This window comes from Mustela nivalis (genome assembly GCF_964662115.1).
Source record: "Mustela nivalis genome assembly, chromosome: 15".
Classification (NCBI taxonomy): domain Eukaryota; kingdom Metazoa; phylum Chordata; class Mammalia; order Carnivora; family Mustelidae; genus Mustela; species Mustela nivalis.
Window position 1 is genome coordinate 32,886,266 of NC_139034.1, and position 13,160 is coordinate 32,899,425.

At 38.0% G+C, this 13,160-nt stretch overlaps 1 protein-coding gene across 2 annotated transcripts in view; it reads right to left on the reverse strand.

Moving 5' to 3' along the window:
* The window catches only part of LRRC63 (leucine rich repeat containing 63), a 42,079-nt gene that overhangs the window by 1,351 nt on the left and 27,568 nt on the right, over window positions 1-13,160 (reverse strand). For both annotated transcript variants that reach the window (XM_082700632.1, XM_082700631.1), the window contains exons 6-9: window positions 8,823-8,921; window positions 8,446-8,582; window positions 5,009-5,092; window positions 1,971-2,210 (exon numbers count right to left, since the gene is read on the reverse strand). In XM_082700632.1, coding sequence (XP_082556758.1) covers window positions 1,971-2,210; window positions 5,009-5,092; window positions 8,446-8,582; window positions 8,823-8,921 — 560 coding nt within the window. The remainder of the gene's footprint in view (window positions 1-1,970; window positions 2,211-5,008; window positions 5,093-8,445; window positions 8,583-8,822; window positions 8,922-13,160) is intronic.

Genomic DNA, 13,160 nt, shown 5'->3' on the forward strand with positions numbered 1-13,160 from the left:
GTTTTTTAAAACAAAAAAGTATAGATGCATAGCAGGAAACACTCTTAAGGAGAGATTCCAAGTAGAAAACAGTAATTATTCTTGGTCAGTGTGATCACAGGAAATTTAAATGCCTTTGTAATCTTTTTCTGTATTTTCCAAACATTCCATAATAATTATGCTTTATTTTATAGTTCAAAATAATGATACTATTTTAAAAAATAAAGGGACTATATCCTAGCTTTGTACAGGATTAGTGTCTGTATATATTTTAAAATGCTGCTGAATCAGTTAAAAAAAAAAAGACATCAACCCCATTAGTCCACTGACATTAGCACATGAACAGACTATTCACAGAAGAAGAAACTTGAATGTCTAGAGAACATTGAGAAGGGGAGCTTCTCAATCTCAGTAATCAGAGAGGACAGATACCATTTCATAATCATCAGATGGGCAAAATGGAAAAGTCTGACAGCACGACATTTGGTGAGGGTGGGAATCTCCAGGGACACTCATACTTTCTTGGTGGTGTAGACATTGGTATAATTTGCCAATTTTAGATTTATAAAAAGTAAAACTTAATATAAAAATGTATACATGTTAAAGTCTATGTATAAAATCTCAAAAGTGAATTAACAAAATGTCTTGGACAACTTTTTATTGCAATACATTTGGTTTTGCTTCATAGTAATAGCATCATAATATTCTATACTGTGGATATACCATAATTTATTTTACCACTTTTTAATTGATGCACACTGACGCTGCAGTTATCATCCCTAGTCCTAACTTTGTGTTCACGTGTAACTATTTCTATGAGATGGATTCTGACGATTTACCTTTCTGTTTCAAGGGGTAAGTAGGATACTGTTCAGTTGCCTTCCACAAAGCTTTTGCCAATTTACAGTACTACTACTGGTATATAGTGATCTAGATTTGGGGCATCCAACGACAAAGTTTAAGATTAATCTTTTTTTTTTTTTTTAAGTTTTTGTTCACTTATTTGACAGACAGAGACCACAAGTAGGCAGAGACAGGTGGGGGGGGGGGACAGGCTCCCTGCTGAGCAGAGAGCCTGATGCAGGGCTCGATCCCAGGACCCTGAGATGGTGACCTGAGCTGAAGGCAGCGGTTTAACCAACTGAGCCACCCAGGCGCCCCTAAGGTCAATCTTTTTAATCTTAATAAAACAGGTAAAATATCTGTTGTTGCCATTGATCTTGCAGTTCCTTGATTACTAGTAAGATTTAACATGCTTCAGGTCCTGGGCCCTTTTCTATTGGTAGATTATTAATCACATTTTCAATTTCTTTGATGATTATTATCTGTTTAGGCTTCCTGCCTTTTATGGAGTCAATACTGGTAATTCATACACTGCTGGGAAATTTACTTAGGCAGACAACAAAGATTTGTTAAATCAATAATATAAGGACTGGTGAGTGTAAAAATAGTTTTATTCCATTGGAAGAAAATACGAGAGAAGCTGAGTGGACTCCTACTGCTTGGGCTTTAGAAACCCTGGTCCTGAGATTTGGCAATGATTCTCGCACTGGCCATTAATCCCTGAGGAGGAGAAAATGCTCTAAATAAGGCTGCTCTCTTCCTGGTCTCTAGGAAATTAGAGTACAAAGGGTTTCCCCACATGGTCTGCCGGGGACCAAAGAACCCTTTTTTGGAAGAAACCACTTCTGTGTCCTTAGTAATTCACAGAAAAGATTAAAATCACACCATATAGATGTGGCTGGCCACGCCTCAGCAATTTGTAACTCACACTGGAATTAAGCAGTAAACTGAGAGTATTAGGAAACGGGCTGAATTCAGACTCCATTATTACTCTGAAGAGACAGAAGGAGATATTTAAAGAATTCTATGTATGTTCAAGGCTGCGATATGGATGTGTTAATAGTAGAACTGTCATCTGGCCTCTAAGGAACAACATTTTAAATGCTTAAAGGTGTATTTTCATTAAAAGGGTGTCAGAATCTGCTTACCATTTGAGTAGCTTTTGAATTTCCGCTGGGATCACATTATAATATTCACGTAGATTATTTTTTAAAAAGAAAAAAGAAGCAATATGAGTAAGGGATGGTGGGCTATTCAAAGAATTCTCTTTCCAAAACATAGGATGAGTGAATGTATTCTCAAAGAGGATTTTTTTCAGGTTAAGCTTCAAAATTGTGGATGGAAAAGTCGTCAGTTCGTTCCCATCCACATTCAGCTTTTCAAGTGATCTGCAAATAAAGGAAACCAAATTTAAAAGTTTATATGCAATTTATAATAGCAAAATAAAATTTTTTGTCCCAGTGTTCCTGCAAATTGGCATCAAAGGTAGTAGCAATAACGTCCAAGTGTTTAAGTATTTCCTTAGAACCGGAGAATTACAAAGCAAATGACACAGTTTGTTATTATGCATATCAGTGCATTTGTGTGAATAGCAGAGTTAAAGCATGTACTTTGGGTCTCTGCAACATATCATTATGGAAAAAGAAAAATTCTAGACAGTATAAAGATAGAATATATTTTCATAGACAAACTGAACATCAGTACATATTTTTTCCTTCAAGTCTAATCAAAACAGTGAAATTACCACTAGCAAAAAATATCATGTGCTATGTTGCAGTTTTGATTTTTCATCACCTGAATCCCCTTGGTTTTTACTGTGCCATTTGTTTCTGATAGCAGCGATTCCTTTGTTCGAAGAGAACAAACATTACTGATTTTCTCATTTTATACTACCTGCCTTGATGGTGTTTTTTTGGTGTGTTGTTTTTGTTTTGTGTGTGGGTTTTTTTTTTTTTTTCCAGTTACTCATCTTTCTACTTAGTGCTGGAGACAGGCAGAAAAGTATCTGTTTATGAGGGACACATAAAAACAAATCAAAGTCTTGTCCAACTTGTCAAAGATGCTAGGAGTGAAAAGGATGACATGCGGGCTATAGGTCAAAAGTTGCTGGGAACTCTAGGTTCTCATGTGCAGTGTAGTTTCCTCCTCACACAACTTAGATTCTTTGGTAGGATTTGAAACAATGGAGCTAAGAACATGGCCTTTCACCTGTCTTCATCCCACAGCCACAGTTTGAGTACTGCACTTGTCATGGTCTGGAAAAGGGAAACCATACCCCAGGCTTTACTGTGGTCCCAAAGGAGAGAGCTGGCATGGTCACTCTGCTCCCTCTAGGGAGCCTTAGGGCCAGCAGCAGAGAGCCCAAAGGACAACCAGAATAAGTGTGGTGGACTCTAGGGAGATGCCAGTGGGGGTCCCTAAATACCCCTTCGGGGAGGCTGCCCCTTCCTGAGTTGCTTTTTCTCAGAGGCTTCAGCAGTCTGGGCTCATCCTTCTTCTGGATGAGTTCTGAGGAGTTTGATAGACTCAGCAGTCTCTAAAGCTGCAAGAGCTCAACCAGAGACAGCCTTAGCAGCTGAGCATCTGAGCATCGCAGGGAGCAGAGAAACTTCTTCCCGTTAGGTCGCTGACGCTCTCTGAATGGAGCTCTTGTGACTGCCTTTGGTCCTGAGCAGACCGCAGAACAGCCAGAAGAGAAAAACTGACAAACACACAGAGCGGTGCTCTTGAGACAATCGTGCTCTGGGAGGCAGAGAAGTTGGGGTGGAAGCAGGAGAATACTTAAAAAAATTCATACACACACACACACACACACACCCAAGGCAAATAGGAAAAGAAAAAAGTAAATAAACAGTAAAAGCAAGGTAAACTGGAAGAAAAAAACTGAATATATCGGCCATAACAAAGGTGAAGAGGTTGAATTCCCCTATTAAAATATAAAGATTGTCACATGGGAAATTAAATAATTTGTACAAATATTAGAAAAGCAGATAAAATCATCTCACTTTACTGTAGATAAGACTATGCTCCTGGAAAACCAAACGAAATCTAGTCAAACTGAGTCAGAATGAAGATAATTTGGGTTATATAGCTTAATTTTAAATTCATGTAAGGAAGGACATAGCTTTCCTCTATTCTGTACAGGCAATAGTCAGCTAGAAATGAAAATTATAGAAAATATACATTCATAATAACAACACAATTATAGAATACTTAGAGAAGTTTAGTAATAAAGATAAAGGACTTAATGTGAAGCGAGTCATAAATATTTTAAAAGATTTTATTTATTTATTTTAGAGAGAGTGGGGGGCGGGGGTAGAAGGGGCAGAGAAGGAGGGAGAGAGAGAGGGAAGGAATCTCAAGAAGACTCTGTGCAGAGCCTGATTTGGGTCTGGATGTGGGGCTCGATCTCACAACCCTGAAATCATGACTTGAGCTGAAAACAAGAGGCAACGCCTAGGCACCCAAGTCATAAATTCCTATGAAGGACATCAAACAAAATCTGAACAAATGAAAAAATATGCTCTGTTTTAGGATGAAAATATTTATTAACATCAGAAATGTAAATTCTTCAAAACCTATATGTAAACTCAAGACAATTATAATTGAAATCTCAATTTTGTGTTTAATTTTTTGGAGGAAGAGGGGCTTGGAAGTATATTAAATGCTCTTAAAACTCATGATCTAAGGAGAATAGTTAAAAGTCTATTATTGAAAAACAATCTCCCTCCTAATTATTAAAAATTATTCTAAAGTCATAATCAAAAGAATATAATCCAAAGAGTACTGATCTGTAAGGACATAGATGAACTTCAGATGTGAGATTTTAAAAGTCAATGTGAGAAAGAATCAGGGCTTGGTATTAGGCTTACACTGTTATATGTATTTCCTTATCCTGAAGAAATAAAACTGATAAGAACTAGAGGTATACATCCAGAAGAATGGACAAAATGAAGCCTGTCATTCTATTAAGAAGTCATCAGCACAACTTTTAAATAATTACTGAAAATGTTATGTCTTAAAAATGCCAGTCATTCAAGTTACTTTTTCATAAATGTGATGTTTCATATATTACGTTTTGTGGCTATTAAATGTATGAACGAACTCAGTTTTCTCCAACACAGTCATTACCAAATATGTCCTGACAGGGCATATGGCTTTGTGTACTTAACAAGTTTCAGATTACCTGAGTTTCTGGATTTCATTAGGAATGGAAGCAATACTATTGTAGGAAATATCAAGTTCCTCAAGATGGGACAAAAGAAATAACCTTAGACAGAAAAAGAAAATGGAATTAAAAATGATTACCTGCTTGTCATTACTAGGCATGAATAAAGAATTAAATACTTGAGCAAAGAGGTAGAAATACGGAGAAACTACATTTTCCTACAATCTTGAAATTTATGGACTTCTTTTCATTATAGGTGGCTTAATGACAATCAAAGTTCCTAAAATGATTCTTCTATCCTTTAAGACAGCTTTGAAATGTTTGGAGCAGCTAAAGCCCCATACAGAAAAAGCCGCCTGAGAAATTTCTAAAACATTTAGAGAGGGTCTTTTCTTGGTTGCTGTATTTGTTTCCTAGGGCTGATGTAACCAATGACCACAAGCCAGGTGGCTTAGAGCCATGGACACTTATTCCCTCCCAGTTCTGGAGGTTGGAAGTCCAAAATCAAGGTGTTAGTGGTGTTAGGGGAGTCGGTTCTTTCTGAAGTCTGTCAGGGCCCTCCAGGGGGACTCTGGGATGAAAAAGACAAGAAACAGAAAAAAAGGGGCGGGGGGAGCCCAACAACCAAAAAACAAGGCAAGGAGAGAGACACATTCTGGTGATGTCATTACCTCTTTTTTTTTTTTTTATATTTTATTTGACAGACAGAGATCACAAGTAGGCAGAGAGGCAGGCAAGAGAGAGGAGGAAGCAGGCTCCCTGCTGAGCAGAGAGCCCGATGCGGGGCTTGATCCCAGGACCCTGGGATCATGACCTGAGCTGAAGGCAGAGGCTTTAACCCACTGAGCCACCCAGGTGCCCCTCATTACCTCTTAAATGAACAAAAAAAATCCCACGTATTTCATGAACAAATGCTATCCTAAAGTTTTGGGGAAAAGAAGAAACCTTTTGGATTTTTTAAGCGATCTGTTGTCTTTATTTTACAAGAAAACTAAATAGACCTTTTCGTGGTCACAAAACTTCAAACATTTAATCGGAGAGCATTAATTATACCTTTCCATAGTATAATCCAGGGCATAACTATAACTGTAGAGGGCCTATCTGTAAGGGGCATAGCTAGGATGAGGACCCAGTTCTTTGTGTCTCCAGAACCTGGGCTTTAGTATCTGCATTTGCATAGCTTATGCCCCAAGCAGCCCAGGGCAAAAATAGTAGCAATAAAAACTTAGGCCTCAGTTGACTTTGTGCTGTTGATCTCCCCATGATATGAATACATAACCCATGTTATTTGATTCAAAATATATATACTGCTTCGGAGGGGCCTGGGTGACTCAGCTGATTGAGTGTCTGCCTCTGGCTCAGGGCGTGATCCTAGTGTTCTGGGATCGAGCCCTGTCTCAGGCTTCCTGCTCTACAGGGAGCTTGCTTCTCCCCTCCTGCTCCCCCTGCCTGAGCTCTCTCTTTCTGTCAAGTAAATAAATAAAATCTTGAAAAATATACTGCTTTATTTTAGAAACTCTAATATTTTTTAGAAATAGCTTTTTAAAACTTTTTGAGTATAACCAATAGTTAACCAATAGTTCAAACTAATTTGCTTAATCTCTAAATAGTGAGCAATGTTGACCCTATAGCTATGAACAAGTTGTAGTTGCCTTAGGAATTTTTACATTTTGTTTAAATGACAGTTACAGTCATTAAAGGTCATAATTACAATTTTACAGATTATTAAATATAAATTTTATTTAGATGTACATATTCATATATGCATATATATATATATGGGTCTCTATATGCATACATATATGTAGCTATGTGTGTATATATACACAGGGTTATGTGTGTGTATATTTACAAATATATATATATACATACACACACACACACACACACAGAAATATAGATACATGTGTACACACAGATTAGTAGACACACATGTATTACTTAGCTCTGTTCCCAGGGTGTCTAGAAGCAATGTTATCCCCAGTAGCACTGGGACTTCTAGCACCCAGATCTTTTTTTTTTTTTTAATCAGGCCATGAAAACACATGGAAGAAAGTTCCATGCATATTTCTTTCTTTTTTTTTCTTTTATTTATTTTCAGCATAACAGTATTCATTATTTTTGCACCACACCCAGTGCTCCATGCACTCCCACCCCCGCCACTTCAAACCCCTCAGATTGTTTTTCAGAGTCCATAGTCTCTCATGGTTCACCTCCCCTTCCGGTTTCCCCCAACTCGTTCTCCTCTAACTCTCCATGACCTCTACGCTTTGTGTTTTGCTCCACAAATAAGTGAAACCATATGATAATTGACTCTCTCTGCTTGACTTATTTCACTCAGCATAATCTCTTTCAGTCCCGTCCATGTTGCTACAAAAGTTGGGTATTCATCCTTTCTGATGGAGGCATAATACTCCATAGTGTATCTGGATCTCGGTTTTAAATACCATCTTCCAATAAAAAGGAAGCAGAGTTTACTTAGAGAAACAGCTGCTTCTAGAATCAAGGCAGGGAAAATATAATTTATATTACTGTTGAAAAAATAGATGATTTAAATAGAAATAAAATAACACAATGCAATCTTCTTACTTTTAGTGTTGATTTGTTATATATGTATTATGTGTAATGTGAAATGTGTTTATATACAGGAATGGTATAAGTTTAACATGCTTTTTTATTCTTTTAAATGGCTGAATAGTTTTACAGTTTATTAATGCAGAATTTGTTGGATTGATAAATATAAACAATGCTGAGTGAACAACTTTATAAATGAATTTTGATGCATTTCCTTAATTTCAGTGAGAATCTTTTTTACAAAATGTTCAACTGTATAAGAGTCCCTGTCCCTTTGCCCTTAACCCACATCCAATTTGTTTAACTGAAAGATGTATGTCATTTTGCATTTGGCTAAGGTTTTGGTTTAAGAATTAAATAATCACCAGTCCATAGGTCTGGAAAAATTCCGTCTCTTTTATACCCAAATATCAACATTCTTATTAAAGGATGATACATATCTTATTGGCTAATTTCTTGATTATAGATTTGGAAATTGAGACCAGGAAGGTTAAGTGATTCCCCAGATAAAACAGATCATTATCAATTTTGAAGTTAAAAGTCTAGATTACCTAATTCCATATGCAGTGTCCTTTCCAAATGCACAAAGGCTATCAAGGGATCAGTGCAAGTTTCTCACTCAAGCCTTTTTCTGTAATTGGTGTTCATTTAATCCATACTCAAATAATGGATCTCTAGATGAGCATTCACTAGCCCCTCACTAGCTGCCATCTATGTAGCTGCTATGATTGCTTTTAACACAATGATAAGAAGCAAGTAAGCTAACTGGAAGAGAACGGGAATCATTCAGTTGCTAGCTGCTTTCAAAAGGGAAATTGATCTCTTTCTAAATTATAAGCTTTTTATTTTCTGTGCTCATAATCTCAAGCCATTGACCTTACCCAGGTGGAAGAGTAGTAATCAAATTAAAGGCAATGCTGAAAACTCTAAGGAGCTTAAGTTGCTGAATTTCAGAAGAGATTTCTTTGATAGGATTATTTCTTAGTAATAGTATTTGTAAATTTTTAAGACAAAGTATCTAAAGAACAGAAAAGAGAAACAAACATGAGTAGAATGATCAAGTATCACAGATCTCTACTTGGTACGTTTTATAAACCCTTTGAACTAATGTAGTAGAATCAACGAATGAACATTGATTGGCTCTATCACCTATCTCTTTTTTTGCTCTTTTCCAGGGTATCATAAATGTCTATTTTTTATTATAATTATTATTAATAAGAAATTAGTGCAATGTACACAATGATAAAAATGGACTCACTTCTGTGGGGAAGTAACTGATGTCATTGAAGGATAAGTTAAGATACACCAATTGGGAGGCCAAAATCGATAAGTCTGGACAATTTGTGATAAAAAAGCCCTAAAAGAAAGTGACAAGTAATAAGAGGTTAATTAACAATCCACAAAATATTTTATACCAAAGTAAAAATAAATGAGTACATAACTGAGTGACAGTGATTGACACAGTACACTAACAGGGCTATACTCTTCTTCCATTCATTTGTTAGTCTGCCATAATAATAACGCCCTAAATATGGAAAGGATAGAAACCAAATAGAAACTCTGCTAAGTATTCATGTTTATAATAAGTTTAGTGTTAGATGTGTGACAGGAATTATTTCGATTAATGGCAAACAAACATTTATGGGGTATCCAATGTGTGCTGAAATGTAAGTGAATACATTTTATATTTAATTATCTCTTTTATCTTATTTTTTCTTGTTTCCACCTCTTTTTCTGTTATCATTCTATTAATCTAATGTCTATCTAAGACTTCGTGTTTAAATATGCCAATTCTGATTGAGGAAAACTATGCGCTGCTGTGAACTAAGTGTTTGCGCTGCCCACAAACCTTTATGTTAAAGTCCCAAACCCCAATGTGATGGCATTTAGAGGTGAGGCCTTTGTGAGGTAATTAGGGTGAGATAAGGTCTTAAGGGTGGAGCCCTTATAATGGGATTAGTGCCCATATAAGAAGAAGAAGGGGCCAGAGCTCTCTTTTCCATCAGGTAAGGATATAGGAAGAAAGTAGGTATGAGCAAGAAGAGATCTCTAACTAGGAGACAAATCAGCTGACATCCCTCAATGTTGGACTCCAGGGCTGCCAGAACTGGGAGAAATTAATGATATTTTGTCATAGCAATCAGAACTGATTAAGACATGTTTGGTGTCCTCAGTATCTTTAACACTCCAGGATAATTGAAACACTTGTTTCTTAAGGGTCATGGGATCAGTAGTGGTCAACTGAATGGACCAAGGCACACCAGTGTTGGATGATCAGACCTCAGCTTATAGAAAAGGGGGACATCATTGCAGGTGTGTTAGACTATGCCACATATCATATGAGAATGAAGGGCTCATGGCTAAAGAAACTTAAAGTTGAGTACTGGTTTCAAGATTGACCTTTTACTGAAGTAGTGTATATAGACAAAAGTGGGTAGTCTTTTTTCCTGTCATAAACACTTTCTCTGCAGAACTGGTGCTGTACTTACAGAGTAGATATGTGTTTATCATAGTCTCTAATCATTTCACTTAGTGTGCTCAGACAACTAGATGCCTTTACGTTTCCTTCTGCCTGGAAATTTCTTCCCTCATGTTATCCCATGAACTATATAGTCTCACCTCATCAGTGACCAGCACAGAGTCAGCTGTCTACTCATATGTCATCTGGCCAGAGAGGCCTTCCTAACCAACCTATGACAGAGAGCAACCTCTCAAACCAGTGTTCCAGCGATGATTCCCTGTCACTTGCCTTATTTTTCTTCATAGTTCTTATAATCATAGGACAGACTATGTACAAATATATGTCTGATCTCACCCCACTAAATTTTAATAAGCTCCATGAAACAGGCATTCTCTTCTGTTTTGCACACTGATACATAGTTAAAATACATAGTTTACCACTGGCACATGGGGGGTTCTTAATAAATATTGGCTGAATGAGTGAATATCCAGAACCTTCATGTTGCCTCATGTAATCCCCAGGACCATCACTAGGAGGCTGGCCCACCACAGGTATCCTGGATCTCTCTTTTATCATCCCATCATAAAACCCATTTGCTGTGGTTATCATGCAATGGCTGTGTGGAACTAAGCCTTAGAGGAGTGTGGTCCAAGATGGCGGAGGAGTATGAGACCTAGATTTCATCTGGTGCCAGGAGTTCAGCTAGATAGCTATCAAACCACACTGAACACCTATGAACTCAACAGGAGATCAAAGAAAAGAATAGCAACAACCTTAGGAACAGAAAAGTGACCACTTTCTGCAAGGTAGGACATGTGGAGAAGTGAATGGAGGTGATATATGGGAAGAGAGACCGCGGGGGGAGGGGCCAGCTCCAGGCAAGCCGTGGAGCAATGGAGCACAAAATCGGAACTTTTAGAAGTCTGCTCCACTGAGGGACATTGCTCCAGAGACTAAGCAGGGAGTGGAACCCTCATGGGGACAGTGTGGTCTCAGGACCCTCAGGGTTGCAGAGCTCCCAGATATGGGGTGGAGAAGCTGGCCACAGAGATAGAGCCGAGGAGTGGGCTTTCCGCTCAGGGTTACCTTAACCCATGATCCGAGGCACAGTTGGGCCACTGCCCTTAGAGGAGGAGTTCAACAAGTGAAAGAACTGGGGAAACTCCCTTTCTTACCCCCAGGAGGAATGGCTTCAGAGTGCACTGTAGGAATCGGCTAGGTTTGGAGCCTCCAAATGGGGCTGTGCGCCTGAGATGGAAACACTCGGTCGCAGGCCGGGTGAGCACAGAGCATGGCTGGAGACCAGGGGATGGGAGTGACTGACTGCTTTTCTCCGAGGGTGCACTGAGGAGTGGGGCCCAAGCTCTTGGCTCCTCCTGGCCGGAGACTAGAAGGCTGCCATTTTCATTCCCCTACTCCAAAGCTCTATGGAAAGTGTTCAGGGAACAAAGCTCCGAAGAGCAAAATCTTTGAGCAGATTGCTTATCCTGGCCTCTGGCAAGGGCGGTGCAATTCTGCCTTGGGCAAAGACATTTGAGAATCACTGCAACAGGCCCCTTCCCCAGAGTTCAGCAAGAACATCCAGCCAAGACCAAGTTTACTGATCAATGAGAACACCTCATCAGTGCTAGGGGAATACAGCACATAGAATTCATGGATTTTTCCCCATGATGCTTTAGTCTTTCAACTTTAATTTTAAATTCTTCCTTCTTTTTCTTTTCTTGAATTTTTCTTCTTTCCTTTTTCAACCAACTTATCTCATCAATTCTTTTTTTAGAATCTCTTTTAATTTTCACCTTTACTATCTTTACTATTCTATCCCTTCATTGTATTTAACTTTATTTATTTATTTATTTATCTAACCTTATTGTATTTAACCTTATTTTTTGTATATATATAAGTTTTTCTTTCTTTAAAAATTTGGGTTGCTCTTTCTTCTAACAGACCAAAATACACCCAAAATCGAGTGTATGACTCTGTTCTATTCACCAGCCTGATCATATTCTCCCCCCCCCCACCCGTTTTGGGTCTCCTTTGATTGTTTAGTGTATATTTCTATGGGGTCATTGTTACCCTTTTAGCATTTTGTTCTCTCGTTCATCTATTCTTTTCTGAGAAAACTCATATCAAAAAAAAAGAGTAAGAGGCAATACCGATTGCCAGGGGCCTAGTCAATATGGACACTAGTAAGATGTTAGATCTAGAGTTCAGAATGACAATTATAAAGATATGAGCTCATCTTGAAAAAAGTATAGAAGACACTAGAGAATTCCTTTCTGGAGAAGTAAAATCTAACCAAGTCAAAATCAGAAAGGCTATTAATGTGGTGCAATCAAAAAGTAGGTTCTAACTGCTAGGATAAATGAGGCAGAAGAGAGAATTACTGATATAGAAGACTAAATGATGGAGAATAAAGAAGCTGAGCAAAAGATAAACAGCTACTAGATGACGAGGGGAGAATTTGAGAGATAAGTGAGACCATAAGATGAAACAATATTAGAATAATTACGATCCTGGAAGAAGAAGAAAGAGAAAGAGGGGCAGAAGGTATATTGGAGCAAATTATAGTGGAGAACTTCTACAATGTGGGGGAAGAAACAGGAATCAAAATCCAGGAGGCACAGAGAACCCCCCCTCAAAATCAATAAGAATAGGTCCACACCCCATCATCTAATAGTAAATCAAGTCTTAGAGACAAAGAGAAAATCCTGAAAGCAGCTCAGCACAAGAGGTCTGTAGCCTACAAAGGTAGAAACGTTAGATTGGCAGCAGACCTATCTACAGAGACCTGGCAGGCCAGAAAGGACTGGCATGATATATTCAGAGCACCAAATGAGAAAAGTATGCAGCCAAGAATACTATATTCAGCTAGGCTGTCATTGAAAATAAGAGGAGGATAAAAAGCTTCCAGGACAGACAAAAACTAAAAGAATTTCCAAACACCAAACAGGCCTTACAGGAAATATTGAAAGGGTTAGCTAAGCAAAGAGAGAGCCTAAAAGTAACAGACTAGAAAGGAACAGAGACAGTATACAGTAACAGTCACCTTACAGGTAATATAATGGCACTAAAGTCACATCTTTCAATAGTTACCCTGAATGGAAATGGGATAAATGCCCCAATGAAAAGACATAG